The sequence below is a fragment of the Eucalyptus grandis genome, chromosome 2 (assembly GCF_016545825.1).
Source record: "Eucalyptus grandis isolate ANBG69807.140 chromosome 2, ASM1654582v1, whole genome shotgun sequence".
NCBI lineage: Eukaryota > Viridiplantae > Streptophyta > Magnoliopsida > Myrtales > Myrtaceae > Eucalyptus > Eucalyptus grandis.
Window position 1 is genome coordinate 50,012,212 of NC_052613.1, and position 27,010 is coordinate 50,039,221.

The 27,010-nt window shown below is 40.4% G+C and overlaps 3 protein-coding genes and 1 long non-coding RNA gene across 8 annotated transcripts; 1 reads left to right on the forward strand and 3 right to left on the reverse strand.

Annotated features, from left to right (window-relative positions):
* Nucleotides 1-1,408: 1,408 nt before the first annotated feature.
* Nucleotides 1,409-2,860, reverse strand: LOC120290880. The gene is made up of 3 exons (XR_005548604.1): nucleotides 2,766-2,860; nucleotides 2,472-2,528; nucleotides 1,409-1,812 (listed from the first exon to the last, which is right to left on the reverse strand). It is a non-coding gene; the product is annotated as an uncharacterized LOC120290880 (long non-coding RNA).
* A 1,340-nt stretch (nucleotides 2,861-4,200) lies between these two features.
* LOC104433379 (pentatricopeptide repeat-containing protein At1g69290) lies at nucleotides 4,201-7,172 on the reverse strand. Its single transcript, XM_010046100.3, is given in 3 exon segments — nucleotides 4,201-6,627; nucleotides 6,629-6,764; nucleotides 6,767-7,172. Coding segments are annotated over 3 exon segments (1,986 nt in total). The 5' UTR covers nucleotides 7,086-7,172; the 3' UTR covers nucleotides 4,201-5,096.
* An 848-nt stretch (nucleotides 7,173-8,020) lies between these two features.
* LOC104433380 (protein root UVB sensitive 3) lies at nucleotides 8,021-13,715 on the forward strand. Its single transcript, XM_010046101.3, is given in 16 exon segments — nucleotides 8,021-8,334; nucleotides 8,460-8,517; nucleotides 8,716-8,775; nucleotides 8,875-8,913; nucleotides 9,000-9,062; nucleotides 9,148-9,204; nucleotides 9,428-9,491; nucleotides 10,181-10,264; nucleotides 10,632-10,714; nucleotides 10,814-10,943; nucleotides 11,509-11,601; nucleotides 11,825-11,890; nucleotides 11,893-11,962; nucleotides 12,279-12,319; nucleotides 12,400-12,584; nucleotides 13,057-13,715. Coding segments are annotated over 16 exon segments (1,344 nt in total). The 5' UTR covers nucleotides 8,021-8,182; the 3' UTR covers nucleotides 13,156-13,715.
* A 473-nt stretch (nucleotides 13,716-14,188) lies between these two features.
* On the reverse strand, nucleotides 14,189-26,862 carry LOC104433383 (ureide permease 1). Of its 5 annotated transcripts, none has more exons than XM_010046105.3 (8): nucleotides 18,862-19,279; nucleotides 17,909-18,244; nucleotides 16,851-16,989; nucleotides 16,348-16,516; nucleotides 15,819-15,856; nucleotides 15,636-15,736; nucleotides 15,119-15,493; nucleotides 14,189-14,821 (listed from the first exon to the last, which is right to left on the reverse strand). In XM_010046105.3, the coding sequence occupies exons 2-8, from the start codon at nucleotides 18,143-18,145 to the stop codon at nucleotides 14,669-14,671; spliced, it is 1,212 nt and encodes a 403-aa protein (XP_010044407.2). In that variant the 5' UTR covers nucleotides 18,146-18,244; nucleotides 18,862-19,279; the 3' UTR covers nucleotides 14,189-14,668. The 5 variants fall into 5 exon arrangements, with proteins under 5 accessions (XP_010044407.2, XP_010044406.2, XP_039161776.1 ...); XM_010046104.3 differs by having other exon boundaries at nucleotides 17,909-18,166; nucleotides 18,862-19,278; XM_039305842.1 differs by having other exon boundaries at nucleotides 15,636-15,733; nucleotides 17,909-18,166; nucleotides 18,862-19,275.
* Nucleotides 26,863-27,010: the final 148 nt, after the last annotated feature.

Genomic DNA, 27,010 nt, shown 5'->3' on the forward strand with positions numbered 1-27,010 from the left:
GCCCGGCCTCTCCCAGCCACCCGGCCGAGCCTCACCTAGCCGGTTGAGGCTTGATTTAGCTTAGATCTAGCGAGGTCGAGCTTGCCCACTGTTGGCAAGGCTTAGCCAATAAGACCTAGCCTTGCTGAGGGTCAATGATGTTCTAGTGAGGCTGCTAGCCCTCGTCTGGCCGATCGCCAGTTATCTTGGCAAACCTTGAAAAAGAAGAAGAGAAAGAAAAGAAAAGAAAAAAAAGTAATAAAAATTATTAAAAAATTAAAAGAAAATGATTTGGATTGGAAATTTTCATAATGGTACCAAATGCAATTTTATTATGGGAATAAAATTTTTAGACATTTACCAAATATCTTAAAGAGTTAATACCTTGAAAAACCCTAAACTGGTACACCTATGACAAATTTACCCCAAACTATTTTTTTGACCACCAAAAACCCCAAACTGGTATACCTTTGACAAATTTACCCTAAACCCAGTACACTTGTGACAAATTTACCCTCTTGTTAGTTTTAGTTAAATTTTCTTGTTAAATTATAAAGTTAAATAACACGTGACAATTGACTCCGGTATATCAATTTGGGATTTTACACTGTTTGTCATAGTTTATAATTTTTGTGATTTTTTTTGTGTTATTAATCTAATTTTTCGGAGGGTATATTAGTCACAAATTTATCAGGTTAGGGTTTTTTGGTCGAATAAATTAATTTGGGGTAAATTTGTCATAAATATACCAAATTTTAAGGTTTTTTATAGTTAGTCGGGTAAATTTGTCACAAGTGTACCCGTTTGGAGTTTTTCATGGTCAAAAAATAATTTGGGGTAAATTTGTCACAAGTGTACCAATTTGAGGTTTTTAAGGTATTAACCCTATCTTAAAATGCTTAAAAATTATTCTTAGGAACAAAATAAAAAATAATAATTTCTGATCAAAAATTATTTTTGAGAATAGAATGGTTACACCCTGCTAATGTAGAAACTTTTCTATCCATTACGAATCGTACGTATGGGCGAACCCCGTATGGCATACTAATGGAATACTGATGACGATAAGGATATGTTTAGCATGCACAATTGTACGCAATGGCAATCACATCAAGTAGAAAATATTCAGTGTGGTGAGCCGATGAGTTTGTTCGATGTATGATACCATTGCCCCAGTTACACGCGCTGAAGTGTGTTTTCTCTTTAATTAAGAGAGACGCAAGCCTCTTGTTGTCACTGAAATTTAATCAACCCTTTCGACTTTCACGGATATATGAATTCTGTAAGGCCCACTGATCTCATTGAATGGTCTCGAAAGCAGTTGACAGGAGTGCTCATCTTCCTTAACATGTTGATATGATCTGTCGGAAATTAAGTCGTTTCCAATATGGAAAGATAAATACGTAAATCATCGAATAAGCAGATGAGATGACCACGAAGACGGTCTCAACTTCCATTCACATCATCTGCTTCTGCTGCTAGTTTGTTTTCTTAAATTAATCCCAAGCCCACCAACACAAGAAAAATGTGATTCATGATGTTACTCGATTAAAACTGACGAACCTTGGATGTACTTTTCACCTTCCAAACTCTAGAGGTTATGCGAATTGGGAATTCACATTAATTCTGAACAAAGAATCTCACACCACATTCCGAAACCATAGGATCTAGTATCCAGAAAAATTTCACGTGATCTGGTCAACTGCGGAACCTCGTCAGCTCCAGGAAAACTTAGATAAGGCATTCAGCAAATCACCAAGTCTCCTCCATGCGCATTGAACATTCAGATTAGAGGCAGTGAGATGGAGAGCAGAATCCACCAGATCATCAATCCTATTACCACAAAAGCAATAATTTATGGGAAACCCCATTGCAGGAATACATAAGAGGAGATAACGCAGCAGCATACCAACATTGGCTATATATCTTTCCTTCATAAAGCGGGACTGGAGTAATCGGCAGCATCAGGATGAAAACGTAATAATGATGATCGGACAGCTAGAAGTCTCTACTTCAGACATAGTATACACAATTTAGGAGTCTAGTATAGGCCCTGCTCGAATTGTTATATATGATTTTTTGTCTATTAGATATTAGCCAAGAATTTCTCTGTCACCACATTATGCAATTGCATTGTTGCCCAAGGAAACATAGCTCAGACTGTTCATTTTCTTGTTGTATTAAATTGTGAAGCAATCTCAGAAAGAGCTTTAATTTTACAATCCGAATCCTCCTCCTCCCCATAGCTGAACTGTTGCGACCATCCCAATCTCATACAGACCCGACCCTAAGTCTATAAGTCAGAACAATTGGAGTGCTTCAGTTGAAAGCTTAATCATTTCGCGAAGTGAATTTTAAATAATTAATCTTGCAGGCAAGCTGAACTTTGTAGCAGGAGCAAAGGGGGAGAAAAGGAGAGGTGGGAAAAAAGTCATCGGTGGAAAAGTGGAGCTGAGGGGGAAAAAAGAAGAAAGGTGAGGCTACTTCAGTACCTTTTATGATGATCCTGGCTTGACTCTTGGGTCCCCACGTTCCACTCCAAGCGGATCCTGATCACATTAAACACATATCAGTCTTAAGCCAAACAGCGCAAGGATTTGAAACATTCTACTGCATCAGAGGAAAGGAGAAACAGTAATGACACAGCAATTGGTAATTTCAAGGCAAATGGCACAATGCTCTCCCCTGTGCCACCTTTTTCATGACATGAATTTGCCAAACGTGCCACACAAGAGCAAGATTAACGGACCATTCAGACTGTATCGGGTTTTCATATGGGCACAAACCTCGGCCGTAACAGTTGTTCGTGGTATTCACGCCGTTATGGCAGAGGCAAGCGAACGACTCGCCCACGCCGGAGAAGCCGCAAAATCCCCGCTCGCTTCGCAGTCCGTGCACGCCGCCGTAGAGTAAGAATAGTTGTACTGCACGGAGATCCCGAACCTCCATTTCGAGGGATCTCCACGGTCGTCTCCGAACCCGTATATGGCGCTGTAGGACGAGCACTGGAGCTTCGGAAGATCCAAAGCATAACTCGAGCCGAACCCGGTCGGCGATTGGTAGACACAGCAGGTGGACACCGGCGCGTTCTGCTGTAGCCCAATGCCGGTCACTCCTTTGCAAGAATACAGGCCCCGACAAACGCGAGAGCTCGAGCCGGTGGCGCACAGCTCCTGGTATGGATCGAACACGGGAGAGTTCGTGGAGCACCCGAGCAGCACAAAGATGTTGTCATCCATGACGCTGAACGGGCTGGCTCGATCCAGGCTGAAACTGCCGGAGTTCTGCATCGATTCGCAAGTCGACATGAGGGGGTCAGTGATGATCATTGTCCCGGTGGAGTAGTCGATCGAGGCCACGTCGTAAATCCCACTTCCGGTAGTGAACTCGAGCTTGCCGGTGGAGCTGCATCTCACGTTTCTAGCAAAGGCCGGGTGGCCACAACCGTAGCTGGTGCCAAATGGGTACTTCACGGGGATGGCGCCACACGTGTTGTGACAGGTGAAGTTCATCGGAATGGCAGGGATGGCCGCAAACACAGCCGGAAGAAAAGGAAACAAGACCAAGAGATGCATGAAGAGCCATGTTACTGGAGGAGCTGACATGAGAGAAAAATGTGGGGGAGTTTGAATGTGAAATGGGTTTTAAGCAGTGAAGCAGATGGCTTGAGAGAGGTTTCTGGTTGAACAGGATGAAGGAGGTTCGCGTTTGAAATGGAAGCAGAAGGTGGTTGATTCAATCCTTTTCGGTGGAGACAAATCAAATTTCAAAACCCTCCATGTTTCCTGCATAAAAAGCAGAGCCTGCTCTGGTAAGTGGGTTCTACCTAGGTGAAAGCGTCACGCGCTTTTGGTCAGGGACATATTGTGCAGAAGGGCAAAAGAAGTCAGCAGAAAATGGAAATGTTCTAGCTGGATGACATCGAAGCTGTCCTCAAATATAGAGCATGCGACAAATAATAATAGATGGTACTTAGATACAATAAGACCGCAAAAAAATGTTTATGCAACAATGTTTTTGTCAGGCCTGAAGAAATAAACTGTCCCTTGGTATCGAGTATGCTCTTATTTATTGATCCAGTTTCACACACAGGTCTACCCAATACCCATATACTAAAATGAATTTTGCGTTATCCATGCAATAATCTAGCCTTCTTCGCAGCTACTGAACCCCACCAGATCTCATTTAATAACAGGAATATAACGACAAATTGGAAGTGAATCAAAGAGAAGATTGGCACTTGCAACTTTTCATGTTAAAAGCTGAGTTCTGTACAGAAGAAAATCATTAAGTCTATTAATAGATAATACATATCTGAGGGGCTTGTCCACAATGCCATGCTTCTACGCACAGCAAAGTTATCGTCTCCATCGTTGGATTAGGCTAAAAAATTATTTCTGTCAACCCGGGCACGATCAAGTTGCTGTCCAAGTGGCCGCAGCATTGTAGCGAGTCACGGAAGAATCAACATGTCTTCTTAAACGTCAGATAGTGCGAAAAAATATACAAAGTTCCGCATCCGTGACAAGAACAATTATGCTCTCCAAGAAATATCTAAAGAAAAAGTTACAACCACATGACGGAACTGCAAAGGTCCACACCCGGGGCATATTATATATTGCTTATCCATCGTCCTTTTCACCTCGGACATGACGAAATAAAAAGCCTCATCAGGTTTCGTTACTGATCTCTTCACAACTTGAATCCTCCTCCTCTGCTCAATTTAAACCCCTGAACAGGTCAAACACAGGATTTCCCTCCAGTGCCAGCAAGAAGCCAATGAGCTCTCGCTGTCACCAAAGAGCTGACTGCTGGCAAGGCCTCTGAGAATATTTGAATGGGCATTAATCATATGTCTTGATCTTTTCCATCATATAACATCACCTGAGTTCATCAATTATCAGTTACAATATGCACTGAACACAGATGAAATGCTCCTCCACTTCACAATTGTTTAGACCTGCCATATCTTCTAGATGTGAAAGTGAGGCAAGGATCATCCGTGAATTACGGTACTTTAGCAATTCCACTTCCTTTGAGTTACACATCATAATCATCAGCCACATGAAACCATCAAAGTTTGTGAGTGAAAATGAGTTGACAAAGTAACAACAATCTCAAGCATTTAGACCTGCCCAGTTCTTGAAAGCAATCAGTGCCTCCATTTTTCTGTGGCTTCTCTTTCTTAATTTATTTACTTTGATCTTCTTATGGTTCTCCATGAAAGCTTGCTTGTACCTCCACTTGTCCACAAAAATTTTCATCTCCTGAGATTTCTCCACAACTTGCATGACTGCATCAAAGTAACCACCTTTAACCAGAGCATAAAGGAATGCATCAACCAAACTGTGATCAAATTTAATCCCTTTCTCTATGTCAGCTGAAACAAACTTTCTTTTAATCTCATTCCACAGAAGCAAGACACTAAAGTATTTCTCCGCCGTTACATACCCATTAATGAGGGATAAATATGTTTGACCATTAGGTTCAAACTGCAAAAACACCATTCTTCTGAAAGTTCTCCTAGCATCTTCCAGTCTTCCAGCTTTACAAAAGGCGTGAATTATAGAATTCCAGTCGTGGGTACCCATTTCAATCCGAGGATCCTCAACAACCTCATCTAAGAAGGCCGCCATCAACTCTGGCCGGTGATTTTCCATTAAGCCTGTCATTATAGTCAAGTAACTCCCTTTCAACTCTCTGATTCTTGCATCTCTCATATCTCTGAACAGTGAAAAAGCCGACTGAAAATCTTGGCTCGACATAGATGCTTCTATCAGGGCATCATAGGTCTCCATATCCAATTGAAGCCCTGAACTACTAATGTCCGTGACCAACTGAGTAGCCTCAGCTGTTTTATGCTCTTTGCAGTAAGACTTGAGGATTGGCACATAAACCCCGAGCCCTGCAGAACCACCTTGAATGTTCATTTCATCAAGAATACTGTGTGCTTTATCTGACAGCCCAAGATTGATGCAAGCATTAACTATGCCATAACCAACCGAATGATCGGCCTCAGTTTCAACAGCCTCCAACTTTTGAGCTTCAATGATCAAACGTGCTAGTTCTTTGATACTACCATTCTTGAGAAAACCTTTAACTATTTCAGAGAAAGTTTCCTCACCAAATTTTGCATCCTCCGCACTGCTCTCTCCCAGACTCCGCAGTACAGTTCCCACAACAGATTCAAAGTTACCCACTTTAACATACCCGCTAATGAGATTACCGTAAAACACCCTTTTATTCGAAAGACCAAACCCACCCATCAAATTCTCCAACTCTGATATCTTTCCCTCAAGCCCCCTGAGGGCATACAAGTAAGCCAGAAACCCAAAGCTCGACTCATCCGGCCTAACACCCAAAACCGACATAGTCTCCACCACCTTTTCCGCATCAGCCACAGACTCGAGGTGCCGGCAGCACCCCTCCAATGCCGCATTACAAGCGGCCAAGTTGGGCCTCATAAAATCCAGCTTCTCATCCAAAGCGACCCTATAACTCTCCTCGAAAACCCGCAAAAACCCAACAAACTGACCATTCTCCCTACAAATCTCAACGAGCAGGTTGCCCCACAGCTCAAAGGGCATGAAGTACCTGTTCTTGAACATGCTCTTGACCAGAGCAAAGCCGGGGCCGCCGCCCCGGCCCCCTCATGGACTCCAGCAGCGCCGCGACGGTCCCGAACTCGACCAAACCGGGATCTTTCTCGATGAAGTAGACGGCGGAGGCGAAGGCCCTCTTGAGATTGTGGGTGTCGCCGAAAGAGGAGAGGTGGGCGACGAGGAGTTGGCGAGGGGCTTGCCGGGGAAGGAAGAGTGGGAGGTGAGGGCCTTGAAGGACTTCCAGGCGTCGTCGGTGCTGCTGGCGACGATGGACCTGTGGAGGGCGGACTCGAGGGCGGTTTTCAGTTCCTGGGTCAAGGCCTGCGGCGGCGACGGCGGCGGCGGCGGCGGCGGCGGCGAGGGAGACGAAGGGGAGTCCTTGCGGCGGGAGAATAGGGAAGGTTGGAGGAAGGAATAGAGAGATGGGGTCTCGGCTTCAGAAGAGGAGGATGAGGAGGCGAGTCTGCGTTGCGGGCGATACAGATTCAGAGCTCTCTTCCACATCTTCCGTTCATTGAGAACGAGGCTGCCTCTCCTGCTTATGGTTTCCCTCTTGCGCCTCTCTTCTCTCTCTCCCGGAGGAGTTGCAGAAAATGGCTAAGTACAGAATGGGCGAGGGGGAATCGCCGAGGCCCAAAATGCTATGTGCAGGAAAGCCACTGAAAAATCACAATCGATACTCTAATTAATATCATAAAAAATCCTAGCTGTACGCCAATAATAACTTTATCATAAATTAATTTTTTGATCACAAAAGTCTTGAACTAATACATCGATAGTAAATTTATTCATTACAAATTATTTCACCACAAAAAACTCAAAATCAATATATTTGTAATAAATTTACTCTCTATTAATTTTCATTAATCAATACTGAAGCCAAGATAAGCTTATCCTCTGAATAATCCGGTGTCAAATTAATGATAGGGGCAAATGTATTACAAATATTTTGATTTAGGGATTTTAGAGGTTAAAAATTAATTTGATCAAGTGTATAAATTTGAGAATTTTTTATGATACTAATCATTATCGATATTATTTAGTTATTATTTCATTTTTTAAAAATTCTATTTTCATAGCTCTTTCATTTTCTATTCTCTCGTGGTCCCTACTGCTTATGACTGCTTATGGGACTGTGATCGAATCTGCTCGGAAAACTGGTAGATGAAAGGTCTGAGTCATGCCTCAGAAAATATAAATTTCTAGCTGAAACTTTTTATCTATTTTTCTCAACATGCCAATATAAATTTCCAAATAATTCATTATAAATAAATACAGATTTCAGTTTAATAGAGAAAATGATCTACTATCCCATAATATTTTGATATGTCAAATTACGAATAATAATGATAAGCTTTTCACAGATAATAGTTTATTTCATTCACTAGTAGGAGCTAAAATCGAAAGTAGATAATAATGACAATGTAATTTCTCCAATTAGCAGAGACAGAGAAGAAAAAAAAAGTCGAATCTTTCGGAAGTACCCGAGGTTACGGAAACTGAAACCCAGCGGACACTCGAGAGCAGACGCACGTTGCACGTCCCGCTGAACTGACGACAAACGACGGCGAAGTGAACTGCGGTTTGACCGTCGTCTGTTCATGGAGGATTCAACTGCAAGGGAACTGATCCCGCCGTCGGACGGTAATTCCGGAGACGGGACTTTCATCTTGGAGGAATGGAATGGCTCGGCTTCTACAAAGCTTTCGAGAACCGCCGTCATCACTGCTGCTCCTTCTCTTTCCATACAGAGGTCGCTCCTTTTTTCTTTTTCTTTTTTCCTCCTCCTACAATTCAGACTCCATCGCTCGCATGTTAATCGCTCGGTCTCGGTGTTTAGCTGACCGGGGCTGATTTCTTTTTTTCTTTCTCCTGCAGATCGGGCAATCGATTCGGCCATGTCTGGAGACGTGTTCTTGAAGCATTTGTCCCTGAGGTTGCTGGCTATCGTGTTTTAGCTCTCTATGATTGTTGATTCTCTGTTTGTGTGCTTTTCGAATGATTGACTGTCTTGGGTTTGTTGTTTGTTGATCTCTCGTGCTAGTCTCTGAGGAAAAATTTGATCTTTTTTGTGTAAAGTTATGGAGTTTCTGACATTCCCTTGCGATTTTCATGGTGCTCTGGGTGAATGCAGGGTTTTCCTAGCAGCGTGACCCCTGACTATGTCCCTTTCCAAGCTTGGGATTCACTGCAGGTGCATTGAATTTTTCAATTAATTGGCGGGATCCAATCAATCTGATTGGCTCCATCAATCTGTTACTATAAGAATTAATTGCTTTGGTTCCCTCTGTAGGGCCTTTCGACATACATAAGGACCATGCTTTCCACTCAGGTGAGGCTTGCTTCACATCAAAGTGGTCTTACAATCTACCACTAATGCTATGCATCTGATTGCTTTGCGTTTTAATCACCTTCAAGGCTCTTCTGAGTGCCATCGGAGTCGGTGAAAAATCAGCGACAGTTCTAGGCGCGACATTCCAGGTACTGCTAGCGCTAACCACATGGATTCTTTTCCTCTGCTCAAGTTAACTGATGGCTAACTAGTTAACTATGTAATTTGTCACAGTGGTTTCTGAGGGATCTAACCGGCATGGTCGGAGGCATTTTATTCACATTCTACCAGGTATGCATTGATATCATCTGAATAATGTCAATTATTTATTCTTCAGTTAAATGGTCTTGCAGAGAGAATATGGTTCTTTCGGGCACAAATTTTTTTTTTTTTTTTCCTGGCTCTGGATGCGTGACTTGATATGTGCTCCCTCAGAAATGAGCTTTTTATTTGCATAGAATTCTTGATTATGTTAGAGCTGGTAAATTAAGCAGTTGAGATGCTGCATACTCAGGGTTCAAATTTGGATAGCAATGCCAAAATGTGGCGCTTGGTTGCTGACTTCATGAATGATCTTGGTATGTTTCGTTATTTCTATCTCAACTTGAGCTTACTTCATACCTTCCATGGCTCTAACTTACCTTTCATCTATTGTCTATCTTCAACTTCACTGATATAATTCTAATACGCTAATGTAGGAAATTCATGTAGAGAATTTTTAGATTCGATGGGCTCTTTGCCTGTGACTATTATATGCTGTTGGTCCGTTATCTCTCTCTCTCTCTCTCTCTCACACACACACACACACACACACACACAGATATGTTCTTACACATGTATCCTTTTTACTATACCTTTTAGCTCAATTATCATGCCAACATATGAAGAACATACTTCAAAACTTTTATTGGGCTTTTACTGCCATGTAAATCTTTTGATTTCTGCTAAGACTCCTGGTTGCTAATTAGTGTGTAACTTATAAGAGAAAGATCGATCATTTGACACACTTATGTTTAACCACCAAAGAACAAGATATCTTACTCATTTTAACTAATAATATACTGCCTCGGTCAGTTTAACAGGGTTTACCTTCTTTCCTTTACTTCTATGTTGTTGTTTGATTGCATATAAAACTACAGTGATAGAATTACTTGTCTACTGCTATCATGACAAGAGGTTACACACCATTAAGGGAGGAGAGATGTTTTTTTTGGAAGATATTTGGAGAAGGAAAAATGGTCACTAGATGCTGTAATGTTGGTTGCAGGGATGTTGATGGATCTTGTCTCCCCATTGTATCCTTCAGCATTCGTTTTCGTCGTTTGCTTAGGAAGCCTTTCAAGATCTTTCAGTAAGTACTTTGTTGCTTCAACAACGTCAATTATTGACATCTCGATTAGATAAAACCTTCAAATCTGTTAGTCAAACTATATTACTTGATCATTATGAATTTCTGTGAGATAATTTTTTTTTTTTTTTTTTGGTAAAGATTTCTGTGAGATAAGTTCTTTTTGGCCATGTGACATAAGCTACTGAGACTGCTGGTTTTGATGCAACACTAGCTATCCATGAGACTGTAAAATGAGTTATTGCTCACCAAGTTATCAATTTTGCTTTCCCTCTTTTGGGGGGATATAATATGGCAGTTAGAATGTCTAGTTGCAGAACAATGGGATAGTATCGTACTGATGAGCATATTCCACATTTTTCCTTATTAGCTGGTGTTGCTAGTGGAGCAACTAGAGCTGCTTTGACTCAGCATTTTGCCCTTCAGAATAATGCAGCGGATATATCTGCAAAGGTACTGTAAGGCTATTAGGTATGCTGCTACACTATTGTATGCCATTTCCATGTGCTAATGTCATTTACTAAGCAATGTGTTGGGTGTGTGTCCATACAGGAGGGAAGTCAGGAGACTCTTGCTACAATGATTGGCATGGCATTGGGGATGCTTCTTGCACGCGTGACAATTGGTCATCCTCTATTTATATGGTTTTCTTTTCTCTCGCTTACCATTTTCCACATGTATGGTAAGTTCACTTGCTTTTCTCCATCATCTGTCACTCACATTTCTTGTTTCCCTCAGCAAAGTGTTTCTGCATTTGAATAAGAAAACCAGAATCAGTTTAGTTTTAGTACTACCAAGGAGCTTAATCTAAATCTCTGTGTCAACACAGTATCGGATGATGTTGATGATAGCAACTCTCATTTATACAGCAGAACATGGATTTGGAAAGATATGCACAATAATTGGGCTGATCAAACGAAAGTTCTCTGTTGGCATGTAAACAACTTTTGGTGCCAATTCTGCTGGCAGAACTAAAAGGGGCAGTGATTTTGTCCAGTTTCTAGAAAATCTATGTCTAGTCATACAAGTGGTTCTTATTAATTTGTGAAGCTCTACCATTGTTCTAGATCTATGAAAAATCACTTTTTTTTTCTATCAGAGAATTCTAAGACATAAATACCATGACTTCTGTAACTTGACCATTTAATTTAAACAGCAAAGTTAACCTGTGAGGTTCTCTCTCTCTCTCTCTCTCTCTCTCTCTCTCACTAATCCGGCAGTACAACTTTTATTGTCCTTATGCTCAGCAAATTACAAGGCTGTTCAGTGCCTTGCACTGACTTCATTAAATGTTGAAAGGAGTTCAATCGTTTTGAAGCATTTTATGGAAACTGGACAAGGTAATGTCACTGTAAGTGCTATGATTGTGTTTAAATTATATGGAGACATTTGATTTGCCTGCATATCATTTTCTTCACCTTAGATTCCTTGATTTTGAATAGTCTTCCTGCCTTTGAGTTTAACATGATAGTATTAATACTGGCAGTTTTTTTCTCTTTATGGATTATATTCTCTTTCTCCCTTCAAAGAGGATTTTTAATTCTTTGTGTAAATTTGTGGCAGTCCTCTCCCCAGCACAGGTTTCCAAACTGGAGCATATTTTGCCTACCAGGATATCTTCATGGGGCTCGAAGAAAGTGAAGTCGTGCATACACGAATAAAACTGGGTGTGAGAGTCTCTTCTCTTAAGCAGCAGGAGATGTGAGTATGGATTGATTAGTGGAACTTATAGAAGTAAACTTAGTAATTAAACCCAAACCTAGGTAGAGATCTCTTCCAAGTTTTGGAGATGATCAACTCTGAGTGGGTGATGGTGGCTTTAACCACTTAAGATTTAGAATGCATTTGCAAAAGGTATATAATCATCCTGATTGCTCTTGATCTTTATCTTAACTTTACCAAATCACATAATATGGCTTGATTAACCGCCAAAATAAATGCTGGGTTGAAATGTTATTTCAGATGAGTTGCATCCGTGCCTGTGAAACTGTTTCATGCTCTTTACATTCTTGTACAGGATGATCCTTCTGCGGACAGCAGAATCTCATCATTGCAAAGGTGTGATTCTTTCTAATTTTGTTAGTGGATTCATCTTTTGAAGAGAAATTACTTTATCTCTTTGCCTTTTGATTGTGTAGGGAAGTACTTGATAGTTGAAAGGAACAAAGACATAAGCATTGTCATGCATAAAAATGCAACAGCTGCTGATGTCTTGCAGTCATTTATTCATGCACTTGTGGAGGCATACCAACTAAAAGATGATTCTGCGCATTCAGAAAGCCAGACATGGATGGATAAAAATTATGAAGTATTTCTTCTGAAGGTACTCTCCAACTTAGAGCAATTTATATGTCAAATCTCCCTTTTGGATGGAGCAAGACAAATTATTGTTAGAAAAGTCGGATAATCTTTTTCGTGTGTCCATTTTCACGAATCATCACGTGCTTGCCTCTTTGCCATCTCATTTCCTTATGAATGTTGCATAAGATTCAATGCCACATTTCCTTATGATTGTTGCATAAGATTCAATGCCAAACTTAGAGAGAAATAGTCGGGTTATGCAACGGCCGACCGAGTGTAACCCATTGCCCCGTACGTCTAAGGTGTAAACGATTTTTCACCTTACAGAGAGAAGTTGGCAAATGCATATAGTTCGTGCTGAATGGATAGAATGAAGCACTCTTAGCCTCTTACTGACCAAGAGCAATTGACTATGCACAGACCATAATGTTGTGTGGGATAACAAATCGTATGAAGAATACTTTTTTCTCACCTTCCCTTAATTCATTTTGCAGTTGAAGTCATTGGGGTGGAAAACAGAACGCCTTTTAACGCCATCAATTATTTGGAGGGCTGACTGGATTTACAGTTCTCTCGATAAAAAAACTAGCTAGGTTCTTTCATCCATCAGCTATTGGAGCAAACAATGAAAGGGAGAAATGGGTTTAATGCTTATTGGGCACCAGCATGCTCGTTCAGGGCCACAGAAACTATGGGGCCAATGCATGGATCTAAATTACTTCCCGTGCTTTGACGTATCTACCACCAATCAGGCGTCAGCTATATTTGGGTTCAATCATCCTGGTGCAAATGGCAGCATATGTTGAGGACCTCGCTGTAACTTTTGGTAGAGACTGATATGCAATTCTCAACCATCAACTTTTTAGGAGTTGGAATTTTGCTTTCTTTTTTAGTGCTGAGTTGAAAGTTCATGACCATATGCTACCCTTCCTATTTCACCCTTTGATCTCAACGGACCAAAAGCAAAGTTTGGCTGGTTTTATGTGGTTCTTCCTCTGAGGCCTACATCCACTTCTGGATAATTTTTTCATACCTGTCCCCTTTTTTTGTGTGGAAGAGAGCCTCCTTGCATTCTACATTAGATGCATCTCCAATTATGCAAGGGATGTTCAGACCAAAGTACTGCACTTTCGGAATGAACTGCTTGTTTACAGGAAACGAATTAATAATGGTTTCATATGCAAGAAAAGGAGCTGCATGGAATGGCCTTGCCCTCTAGTCCCCAGACAGCTATTGATTGTTTGATTATATCTTGACGTCCCTCTGTGAATGTCTCTTCTTCATCCATTATTACAAAAGCTAATTTGACAAACTTCCTATCATGAAACAGACCAAACCAAGTTGGTCTTCTGGAATTTCAGAATTTTGACAAACTTGATGATGATTTAGTCTTTGAGACCTTTAAAAATCCATACAGCATATAGTCTTTCGGCAATTGTTGAGGCTTATCTAGCTTGAAATGGACTTGAACTTTAAGAAAATGGTATGTCATGGTCGGACGAAATGATTTTGCAACCGTCCAAAGTTTGGAGCATATGAGTACACCAGGCCTATGAGCTCTCCAGGAATATGGTTAGCACGAAATATGGATGAATTGATTTCTAATTAGTCAGACAAGGAGTATAATATACTAAACAGTGGAAACAGAAATCTCAGCTCCCCGGATTCCCACTGTCGACTTTTCTTCTTTCACCAAGTTGCAGACTTGCAGTATATACAACTATTGAAAGCAATCTAGATACATTTGATTTAACTTACATGACCAAGAGAAAGATATTCAAAGCACTACTAATCTAAAGGTGTTACAAAGCAAAAGAAATGAACTGAAGGTCGACGACGAATGAAATCCGCGTCAGGTCCGTCCACAGAAGAAGTTTAGTTTTATGTTTTGGACATTCAATTCCCCTTGGCGCTCAATATGGATCAAGCCCCTGTCCTGGTATCTACTAGCAGTTTCTTTTCAACCCGGCCTCTTACCCAGACCAATCAACAAGTGATTTGACTCATTACTAACTGCTTTTGGCTTTCTTTCAATTGCTACATCCAGCCTTGTCATTACATATGACCATCGAAACTCTGTTTACTAGGGCAATGCAGCAGCGGGGCTCATTTACGGTGCCCCGATGAAGCCATTAGGACTCCAACAGCCGCAATGAACATAAACAGCATACCGAAAAGTAAAACATAGGTTCTCCTTGATGATCTGCGGTATTCTCCAAAAATGACTACGCCCCAGAAGGTGCTTACAAGTGGAAGCGCCTGCATGACGCAACAAATTAAAAGTTAGAAAAAGAAAATAAGTCATAGCATGCAAATGTTATGGATTGGCCAGTTGGAAATGATTAGTCCTATGATCTCATGCTATATCGACAAAGACAGAAACAAACAAGTAGTTGGAAATGATTCTGAAATAAATAAATAAAAACTGAATGGAGACTTGGTTGTCAGTTCGGTTAATTTCTTTAACAGTTTCGCTATGGACCGAAAAGTTTTAACTCTCAAGTCGATTATTTTGTCGGACTGATCCATTGGTGCCCTCTAGCCTGGTCAACTAACCTGAACAGCATCTGCTGCCGCATAGCCTGCGGCTTGACCACCCATAAATTGCAGACCATTCCCAAATCCACACAAAAACCCCGCCAACAGAGCCCATCCTCTGCCATTCCAATCGTTCAAATAAGCCTTGAATGATGTTTTGGGTAGATTGAGCACCGGCCGGTAAAGGAAGCTGATATTTAGAATGATGGCCAAGACAAAGCACGATACAGAGAAGTAGAAGAATGCTGTATATACAGACAAGTGAGGAACCCCTTCCTTCAGCGTGTGCCACTGGTCATTTGTCGCCAAATTAAATGCCGGTGAGAAAAGAGAGAAGCAAAATCCAGCAAAGAAAGTTATGGTCAGTCCGAGTACAGCACTTCTTCCAAACACCTACAAGAATAAATATGCATTTCAATTATAGAGATGGAGAAACATGACTAAACTCCAATGTGATGGTGCTAAAGGTTTTGGAAGATGAAAAATATATTAAACAAATCTGTTCCACAAGCATAGTTGAAGTGGTTTCACGAGCCTTGATAGATCTTCTGTTCTCTACTTCGACCAGAAAATCAGCAGTCCCTACTTTTGCCTTATCTTTGAATCCATTCCCATTTTCTACATCTTTTGGCCCTGCTATGCAAACATCAAATTTAGCCTACAAATTTCCTAGCTTGTTGAATTAGAGAAGCAGTAATGACTCCAGAAAGTCTCTCACCTTCATTCGCAGTCGTGCCATTATCTGCACTATTAGCCCTGAGGAAGATGTAAAACGATTGCATCATGCATCATCTCTAAGTGAAAAGGCTATAACAGTTGTCCTAAATATTAAAGTAATCAGCATTAGTAGATGTTTTGAAATTAACAACATACATCAAAGAATAATCTCCAAATGGGAAATCCATTCACCTGCAAAAGTTCACTTTCGTCTTTCTTTTTTCCTCGACTAGTAAAAGTTGCAAGAGTAGGCCAACCAGGAATTTCGTATAAATTCCACAAATATAGGCTTTTATTTCCTTTACTCACGTGAAAAAGTGACAGAGGAGAGCAAACATGTAGGAGAGATGGAGTAGTTCCAAAGAGATACTAAAATAATTCATGTGAATACTGAGTCAACTTTAGAGTGAAGAAATCCCACTATCAAATGGTGGTTAATCTTTCAAACTCCAAACAATTACGAAATAAAATTTATCACTTCACACATCTGAGTTTACTCATGCTCTTAATCCATAAAAAAGCAGACGTACCTGGCGTCCACTTTGCCAGGAAGATTGTTCAGCTTTCTTCTATTATCGGCAGCATTTGACGCGTGAACAGCAGAGCCAAGACAAACTGCAATCAGGAAGCAACCAACTCCTGGGAAAAGAATCTCCGCTTTGTTTATTCTGTCGTCCAGAAAGTAATTCATGGTCGTGCCTGAGCAAAAGAATAGGATAAAAGAAATCAGCATCATGTTAGTTCTGCCACTGCTATTCACGCAATTCCTGGAGATAAAGTTGAATCTGTTCATACGGAGAGACATACATACTGACATGTGCAGTTGTACATTATGTATTTTGGGTTGATGCTTCAAAGACAAAATGTCAAAACTATTTGAAAGACTAAAAAATCTCGTAGTTGAGAGTGCATGGAACCGAATTAATTTATCAAATCTTTGTAAAACTCATCCGTACATCGAGCTTTTCTCTACATGACTACACATTCATCACTGGCACAAATAAAAGTAAAGGAAGATGGAACACGACGAGACCTATAACGACTGTTATGCTGCAAGTGACGACTTCTACTACCGACAAACCAACGAAAGCCCATGCATACTGGGTTGCAAGATTTCCAAGGCTAAGAACAATGCCACCCGCCATTGCAAATAGAACCGATGACCAATTATCCTGCATCAATCGACTTACAGATATTAAAATTAGATGAAGTAACGTCATCCTGCAATTCACATGCATGACCGTGTATACTGCTTCTCCACTCTTGATATGCCAGGAAAGAGTATGTATCCATGATATGAATGAACAAGATATAACAAAAGTTAGGTTTCATCTGACATTTGGTGTTGGTAAATTGAGGATGAGCCATCAAAAGTCATATGGATTAGTCTTAAAACCATTTCAATGATGACATACAAGTGAATCATACCCGAAACTAATCAGCAAATAGACTGCTTTATCTAGGCATCTACACTTAGCCGGGCTTCTCTAGCTGTATGTGATACCAAACGTTTGAAACAAAATCCAAAGGTTTACACCAACTCAGTACTTTTCTTCATGAACAGAAAGTGAAGTCAGCTGACATGTCCAAGCCGGATGCCTCTTGTTCAAACTAAGATGCTACTTTAACAAATGAAAGCAAGTCTTCTCCGTCAATAAAGTGTAGAGATAGAACCAAAGTATAAGTAAATTTTCAAAAGTACCACCAATCTGAACCTGACTTGCACATGAACCACAACGAACTGCAAATATTGAGTATTTCCATTAATCCAAAAGGCCTTACTTTAAATTTAATAATTTCACTGATAAGTAAGGCTAACTGGTTCAGTATTCATTGAAATTCAAGACTCTTTCTTTTCCAGTTATCATTGTAACTGCAGGTTCAGTATTCATTGAAGTTCAAGACTCTTTCTTTTCCAGTTTATCATTGTAACTGCAAACTATATAAAGAGACTTCCCATGTCTTTCACTTGGTCGGGTAGAAAGTGCTGCCGACTCCCTTCCTATAGGTGCTTCTACTAAACCTTGTCTTCTTTTCCTTCTAATATACATTCCATCAACCTCGAATAACAGAGGAAATTAGAAAACTTACCTGAGAAAGTTGCTGCAAGAAATTCGGTGCCTCTGGAGTTCCTGCACGGATCTCGCCAAAGGTGAAAGCAATAATCACAGCTGCCAAGAGATTGGTGATCGTGTAATCAAGGTAAGTGTGCTGTGGAAGGCGGCCTCGCCTTTCGAGAAGTGTTAATAGAGCAGGCCATGTGCCCAAGAAGAAGAGGGAGAGCAACATGCACCCGATCGCGCCTCCTTTACTCTCCACCAGATACATTGTTAAAGACCTCGCTTGCCCCTGGAAATAATTTCCTCTGTTAGAAAAACTAAGGTGACTGGTGTTCCTTGAAACTCCTGTTGGAAAAGCTAGCGAAACCTAGCGAAACGGGGAGTTAGTGCCTCTTCTTTTGGGATTCCTGTTTATAGAGGACTAGGTTTATAGGCCAGAAAAGTCAATCCATTCGAGCTAGATTGTCCAAGACGTTGAGAAAGCTAGTACAATTGAAGACTCTTAAACACGAACAGGTTAATATGAGTCAAGAGAGACAGTTGCTAAATTACGGTGCTCATTTTATAAGAAGCATGCCGCGGTCATTGGATTGCAAAAAGTAGAACGGAACAGGAAGTATCATCAACCCACACGCATGCAACAGCAATAAGTCAAACGCGTTGATTTTACTGGCCACAAGAAAGAGATATTGACTAATTCTTTAAGAGATTGCATAGAACGTGCATATAGCAGATGCAGAGTATAGCAGACCAAGAGAAGCACGGAATTGACGGAGTCCAAATTGCTTATTTCACTCTTCATTCAGAACCTCACGAAGACAAAACAAGAAAATAGCTCGGCATTATCTCAATCGCTCTCCAAACTCTTCCCAGCTAACACCGGCAGACGAAGAACGAAGAAGAAGCGTTCAGGCATCAAACATCTACCCGGAGCAGCAAATAGTGACAGTTTGACTTTCAGAGAGAGAGGGATCAGGAACTAACCAGACGCAAGTGAGATTAATCTGGGAAACCACTTTCCGGGGAGACCCAACAAGCCAAAGTCAAGAACCGAAACACCGGAACAAGCAGAGCCCGGAATCTCCACGCCGGGCTCTCGGAATCCGCTGCTGTTATCTATAGCATCATAAAGGAGGAGGACCCAACACTCTCCATGTCGTGATGACCAGATAATTCGGTCCTACAATGCTCCCCTTGAAGATTGGAGAGAGGGTAAGAGATTCTTGGATGGCCCTGCTGAACTGGATACTAGTCTATCATTCCGTTGAAGAATCTTCTTTTAGCTGTAGCCTGATGCAATACCCAGCTAAGGAATCTTAAACAAAGGATACATTCACGATCCAAACGTGTTTTTTTTTTTTTCCTTTTTTTTTTCTTTTTGGGGGGCGCGCCGTTGCGTGGTTCCCAACTTTCCACGCCGTTTACCGCCCGCAGATGAAGGGATACATATTTCTAATCATGGAGGGATTCGGTCAACGCGTGGGATGGGGTTGCTTTCGGGTGGGGTTGCATTCGGACACCAGAGTGGGGACGATCTAACGACATCGATGCATCGCCCCCATTGGTTGATTTTGACAAAGCTTGTTCTCACCCCGCGCAAACCATAAGGATCTGATCTGACCAACCGAAAGCAATCGTTTGATAGAGAACTGTCTCCTAGTAGACTTTCAAGATGACAAAAGGACAGGAACGAATCAAATCACATATCTTCGACTTGAAACCTTACCGGGATGAATAACCTCCTAGCAAAAAGTACCTATCTATGACATAAATTTAGGTAGGAAATGAGCCAAAGCGATGAATAATACTCGAGTGAGTTAACTTAGGATGTAACACGAATTATAGAATTAATATCGGATGCTTTATTACAAGGGATTTATGAGATACTAGTAAAAAATGTGTCAAGATCTACGTCAACACCTCTACATCTATTCTAAGACGTAGAGATGGCTTTTTGTCTATAGTGTTAGTTTTCCCAATCTTGTGGAAAGTTGGGACCTCCCGATTTCGTCCTTTCTAGTAATTGACTAATTGTAATAGACATGGCCGGAAGCAAGTTGCCGTAACGATCCAACGAAAACTCAATCGACAGGTACATAAGAAGGAGAGAAGCATCTATCAAGGTCATCCAATCACCTATTTTTGCTCATGTTGCTTATTTCTTTAAATAGGAAGATACTAAACAATGACCTTTCAACTATGCTAAGGCTCATAATTTAGCCTGGAATTTACATATTTCTTTTTTTCTTTTATTGTATTTGAGAAGAGGTGATTTCTTGAGATATATACTTTCTTTATTAAATGAACTCTCTAGTTGTGAACTAGGGGTGAGCAGCGGTCAGGGTCGACCTGGACACCTGACCTGGCCAACCTGCCGGTCTTGGTCCTTCCTAAGGGGCTGGTCGGTCCTTTGGCCTCACCGAATTGGGACCAACACTGCCATGAGGCCCCTCGGGTCTAAAGTTTTGGTCAACCCCTGACCAACCCCGCGTATATTATATTATATTATATTATATTATTTATAATTCTCTTATATATTCAAACCTAAGTAAAATGCATTTATATTATATTATATTATATTGAAATGTTATATCAATAGTACTAATTGTAATTTCAATTTAAAACTTTTGTTGAATATTAATTAAGTGTCGTTTGTTTTGTTTTCGGTGTTTAGAAGTTCAAGTGAATTAACAAGATGTGAAGTTATATATTCATGGTTTATATTAAGTATTTTGAACTTTTTATGGTTTAATTGTATTTTACTAATGAATTTCAGCTGCACTTTGCTTTTCAATTTGTGTCAAATGGTAGAAGTTTTGAAGAGTAGAGTAGTACTGCAGATTCTTTACGGTGATTTGCTAGTCAAGTGGTGTGAAGCTCATTTTTTTGGTTGAGTGAACTCTACATAATCAAATGCGGGAAAACGCTTTTGCATATGATGTTATGAATATTAAAAATAGATTATTACAAAAACTTTCCATCTTGTCCCATATCTCGATGAGCGGTTAGTAATTGTGTCATCTTAAATTTGCTAAATATGTATTTGTATTTATAGTTTAGTTGCACAATGTCGCACTATTGATGGATGTGTAATTTGAATTTGTAAGTTTGCTTTTTAGGGAGTATAAAAAATAAGACGAAAAAATTATCAATCGGTCCTGGTTGACCAACTGGCACCGAACCCATTGGGTCGGTCCTAGGTCCTTGGGTCCCAGGCTCCATAGGGCCGGTCTCCTCCCCTAAAATGAGACCGACACCACGGAGTTGGTCTAGGGTTAGGGGGTGGCTGGACCAACCCGGACCATGCTCACCCCTATTGTGAACTGATGAGTTGGCGGCAACGGGTGATAGCGACAAGTCTCCATTGACCAATTAGAAGGGAGGAAGAAGGAAAAAAAAGAGAAAAAACTTATTTCTAAAAATTATTCTCGATAATAAGAAGTTATATTTTTTTTTTACATCTTGTTTTTATTTCAAATTTATTCTCTAGCTACTTTTTTAATTCCAAAACAAAAAATTAATCGATATTATTAAATAAATTTATGTTCTTTTTTTTTTGAGAAATAAAAAAACCAAAGGAACGGAAAAACTAAAGGGTTACCATGCAAACCCTACATATAAATTGTTAATAAGGAAAATGTGATTTCTCCAATTAGTAGAGACAGAGAAGAAATAGTCGAATCTTTCTGAAGTAGATGAGGTTACGGAAACTGAAACCGAGCGGACACTCGAGAGCACACGCACGTTGCAAGTCCCGCTGAGCGACGGCGAAGCGAACTCGGTTGACCGTCGTCTGTTCATGGAAGATTCAACTGCAAGGGAACTGATCCCATCATCGGACGGTAATTCCGGAGACGGGACTTTAATCTTAGAAGAATGGAATACCTCGTCTTCTACGAAGCTTTCAAGAACCGCCATCATCACTGCTGCTCCTCCATTTCACAGTCGAAGTCATTGGGATGGAAAACAGAACGCCTTTTAACACCATCAATTATCTGGAGGGCTGACTGGATTTACAGTTCTGTCGATGAAAAAACTAGCGAGGTTCTTTCATCCATCAGCTATTGGAGCAAACGATGAAAGGGAGAAATGGTTTAATGCTTATTGGGCACCAGCATGCTTGTTCGGGACCACAGAAACTATGGGGCCAGTGCATGGATTTAAATTACTTCCCGTGCTTTGATGTATCTACTACCAATCAGGCGTCAACTATATTTGGGTTCAGTCATCCTTGTGCTAAGGGCAGCAAGTGTTGAGGACCCTGCTGTAACTTATGGTAGAGACTGATGTGCAATTCTCAACCATCTACTCATTAGGAGTTGGAATTTTGCATTCTTTTTTAGTGCTGAGGTTAAAGTTCATGACCATGTGTCACCCTCCTGTTTTACCCTTTGATCTGGACGAACCAAAAGCAAAGTTGGCTGGTTTTTATGTAGTTTTTCCTTAGGCCTGCATCTGCATCTGCTTCTGGACAATTTTTCCATACCCGTCCCCTTTCTTTTGTGTAAGGGAGCCTCCATGCATTCTACGTTAAATGCATGTAAAATTATGCGAGGGATGTTCAGACCAAAGTACCGCACTTTTGGAATAAATTGCTCGTTTACAGGAAACGAATTGATAATGGTTTCATATGCAAGAGAAAGGAGCTGCAAGGAATGGCCTTGCCCTCTAGTCCCCAGACCAAACCAAGTTGGTCTTCTGGAATTTCAGAATTTTGACAAACTTGATGATGATTTAGTTTTTGAGACTTAAAAATTCATACAGAATATGATCTTTCAGCAATTGTTGAGGCTTATCTAGCTTGAAATGGATTTGAACCTAAAGAAAAAAGGTATGTCATGGTTAGATGAAATGATTTTGCAACCGTCCGAAGTTTAGAGCATATGAGTACACCAGGTCTATGAACTTTCTAGGACTACGGCTAGCACGAAATATGGATGAATTGATTTCTAATTAGACAGACAAGGAGTATAAAATACTAAACAGTGGAAACAGAAATCTCAGCTCCCTGGATTCCCACTGGCAATTTTTCTTCTTTCACCAAGCAGTAGACTTGCAGTATATAGAACTATTGAAAGCAATCTAAATACATTTGACTCAATTTACATGACCTGGGGAAAGATATTCAAAGCACTGCTAACCTAAAGGTGTTACAAAGCAAAAGAAATGAACTGAAGGTCCATGATAAATAAAATCCATGTCAGGTCCGTCCACAGAAGAAGTTTCGTTTTATGTTTTGGACATTCAATTCCCCTTGGCACTCAATTTGAATCAAGCCCCTGTCCTGGCATCTACTTGCGGTTTCTTCTCAACCAGGCCTCTTACCAAGACCAATCAACAAGTGATTGATTACCAAGTACTAACTGCTTTTGGCTTTCTTTCAATTGCTACATCCAGCCTTTTCATTATATATGACCATCGGAACTCTGTTTACCAGGGCAATGTAGCAGCAGGGCTCATTTACGGTGCCCCGATGACGCCATTAGGACTCCGACAGCCACAATGAACATAAACAGCATACCGAAAAGTAAAACATAGGTTCTCCTCGATGATCTGCAGTATTCTCCAAAAATGACTACACCCCAGAAGGTGCTCACAAGTGGAAGCGCCTGCATGCCGGAACAGATTGAAAGTTAGAAAAAGAAAGAAAAGTCATAGCATGAGAATGTTATGGATTGTGTTTTTGATCAGGTTGACAGAATACATTTGGGTTTTACCGTCAGTTCAGGCCATAAAAACCATGAAAAGTCCGCTCTTTAGTCCTATGATCTTTTGCTTTATTGACAAAGACAAAAACGAAGTTGGAAATGATTCTGAAATAAAAAACTGAACGGAGACTCAGTTCTCAGTTTGGTTCAATTCTTTAACAGTTTCGCCATGAACCAAAAAGTTTTAACTCTCGAGTCAAGTCAATTCTTTTATCGGACCAATCCATTGGTGCCCTCTAGCTTGGTCAACTAACCTGAACAGCATCTGCTGCCGCATAGCCTGCGGCTTGACCACCCATAAATTGCAGACCATTCCCAAAACCACACAAAAACCCCGCCAACAGAGCCCATCCTCTGCCATTCCAATCATTCAAATAAGCCTTGAATGATGATTTGGGTAGATTGAGCACCGGCCAGTAAAGGAAGCTGATATTTAGAATGACGGCCAAGACAAAGCACGATACAGAGAAATAGAAGAATGCTGTATAAACAGACAAGTGAGGAACCCCTTCCTTCAGCGTGTGCCACTGGTCGTTTGTCGCCAAATTAAATGCCGGTGAGAAAAGAGAGAAGCAAAATCCAGCAAAGAAAGTTATGCTCAGTCCGAGCACCGCACTTCTTCCAAACACCTACAAGAATAAATATGCATTTAAATTATAAAAATGGAGAAACGCTAATACGCTCCAATTTCTTGATGCTAAAGGCTTTGGAATGTGGAAAAGATAATAAACAAATCTGTTCCACTAGCATAGTTGAAGTGGTTTCACGAACCTTGATAGATCTTCTGTTCTCTACTTCGACCAGAAAATCAGCAGTCCCTACTTTTGCCTTACATGTGAATCCGTTCCCATTTTCCATATCTTTTCGCCCTGTTATGCAAGCATCATTAGACTATAAATTTCCTAGCTTGTTGGATTAGAGAAGCAGTCATCGCTCCAGAAAGTCTCTTACCTTCATTAGCAGTTGTGCCATCATCTGCATCTATGACCCTGAGGAAGATGTAAAACGATTGCATCATACATTATCTCAAAGGGAAAAGGCTATAACACTTGTCCTAAAAATTAAAGTAATCGACATTAATAGATGTTTTGAAATTAACAACATACATCAAAGAATAATCTCCAAATGGGGAATCCATTCACCTGCACAGTTCATTTTTGCTTTTCTTTTTTCCTCTACTAGTAAAACTTGCATAAGTAGGCCGACCAGGGATTTCGTATAAATTCCACAAATATAGGCTTTTATTTCCTCCATTCATGTAAAAAAAGTGACGGAGGAGAGCAAACATGTAGGAGAGATGGAGTAGTTTGAAAGAGATACTTAAGTAAATCTTCATGTAGATACTGAGTCAACTTTAGAGCGAAAAAATCCTGCTATCAAATGGTGATTAATCACTGACCAAAAAAAAAAAAAGGTGATTAATCTTTCAAATTCCTGACAGTTACGAAATAAAATTTTATCATTTCACACATTTGAGTTTACTCATGCTCTTAATTCATAAACAAGCAGATGCACCTGGCGTCCACTTTGCCATTGCCAGGAAGATTGTTCAGCTTTCTTTTATTATCAGCAGCATTTGATGCGTGAACAGCAGAGCCAAGACAAACTGCAATCAGGAAGCAACCAACTCCCGGGAAAAGAATCTCCGCTCTGTTTATTTTGTCATCCAGAAAGTAATTCACGGTCGTGCCTGAGCAAAGAATTGGATAAAAGAAATAAGCATCATGTTAGTTGTGCCACTCCTATTCACGCAATTCCTGGAGATAAAGTTGAATCTGTTCATACAGAGAGACATACATAATGGCGTGCAGTTGTGCATTATGTATTCATAAATTTTGGATTGATGCTTTAAAGACAAAATGTCTAAACTATATAAAAGACTCAAAAATCTCGTAGTGGAGTGCATTAATCCAAATTAATTCTTACCATATCAATTGATGAATAAATCGAATCTTTGTAGAATTTTTCCGTACATCAAGCATTTCTCTATATAACTACAAATTCATCACTAGCACAAATACAAGTAAAGGGAGATGGAAGATGAAGAGACCTATAACGACTGTTATGCTGGCAGTGACGACTTCTGTTACTGACAAACCAACGAAAGCAAATGCATACTGGGATGCAAGATTCCCAAGGCCAAGGACAATGCCACCTGCCATTGCAAATAGAACCGACGACCAATTATCCTGCATCAATCAATTTACAGATATTAAAACTAGATGAGATAACGTCATCCTGCAACGTCACATGCATGACCGTGTATACTGCTTCTCCACTCTTGGTATGTCAGGAGATAGAATTATAGTATGTTTTCATGGTATGGATGAACAATATAAACAAAACTTCGGGTTCATGTGACATTTGGTGTGGGTAAACTGAGGATGAGCTATCAAAATTCATATGGATTAGTCTTAAAACCATTTCAAGGATGACATCAGAATAAATTACACCCGAACTAATCAGCATGTCTGGGCATCTACACTTTAACCAGGCTTCTCTAGCTGTTTGCGATACCAATAAAATTTAAAGCTTTACACCAACTCCGTAATTTTGTTCATGGACAGAGAGTTAAGTCAGCCGACATGTTCAAGCCGGATGCCTCTTGTTGAAACTAAGATGCTACTTTTACAAATGAAAGCAAGCCCTCTCCATCAATAAATTGGAGGAGATAGAACCAAAGTAAAGTAAATTTTCAAAAGTACCCCCAATCTGAACCAGACTCGCAATTATGCATGAAGAACTGCAAATACTGAGTATTTCTATTAATCCAAAAAGCCTTACTTTAAATTTGATAATTTCATTGATAAGTAAGGCTAACTGGTTCAGCATTTATCGAAGTACAAGACTCTTTCTTTTCCAGTTTATAATCGTAATTGCAAACTATATAATGAGACTTCCCATGTCCTTCACTTGGTTGGGCAGAAATTGCTGCCGACTCCCCTCCTACGTGCTTCTACTAAACCTTTACCTTTACTTCTTTTTCCTTCTAACATACTTCCATCAACCTCGAGTAACAGAGGAAATAAAAAAAACTCACCTGAGAAAGTTGCTGCAAGAAATTTGGTGCCTCTGGCGTTCCTGCCTGGATCTCACCTAGGGTGAAAGCAATAATCACAGCAGCCAAGAGATTGGTGATTGTGTAATCAAGGTAAGTGTGCTGCGGAAGGCGGCCTCGCCTTTCGAGAAGAGTTATTAGAGCAGGCCATGTCCCCAAGAAGAAGAGGGAGAGCAACATGCACCCAATTGCGCCTCCTTTACTCTCAACCAGATACATTGTTGAAGAGCTCGCTTGCCCCTGGAAATAATTTCCTCTGTTGAAAAACTATGATAACTGGAGTTCCTTGAAACTCCTGTTGGAAAAGCTAGCGAAACGGGAAGTTAGTGGCTCTTCTTTTGGCCTCCTTCTTGTTTGTTCGCTAGAG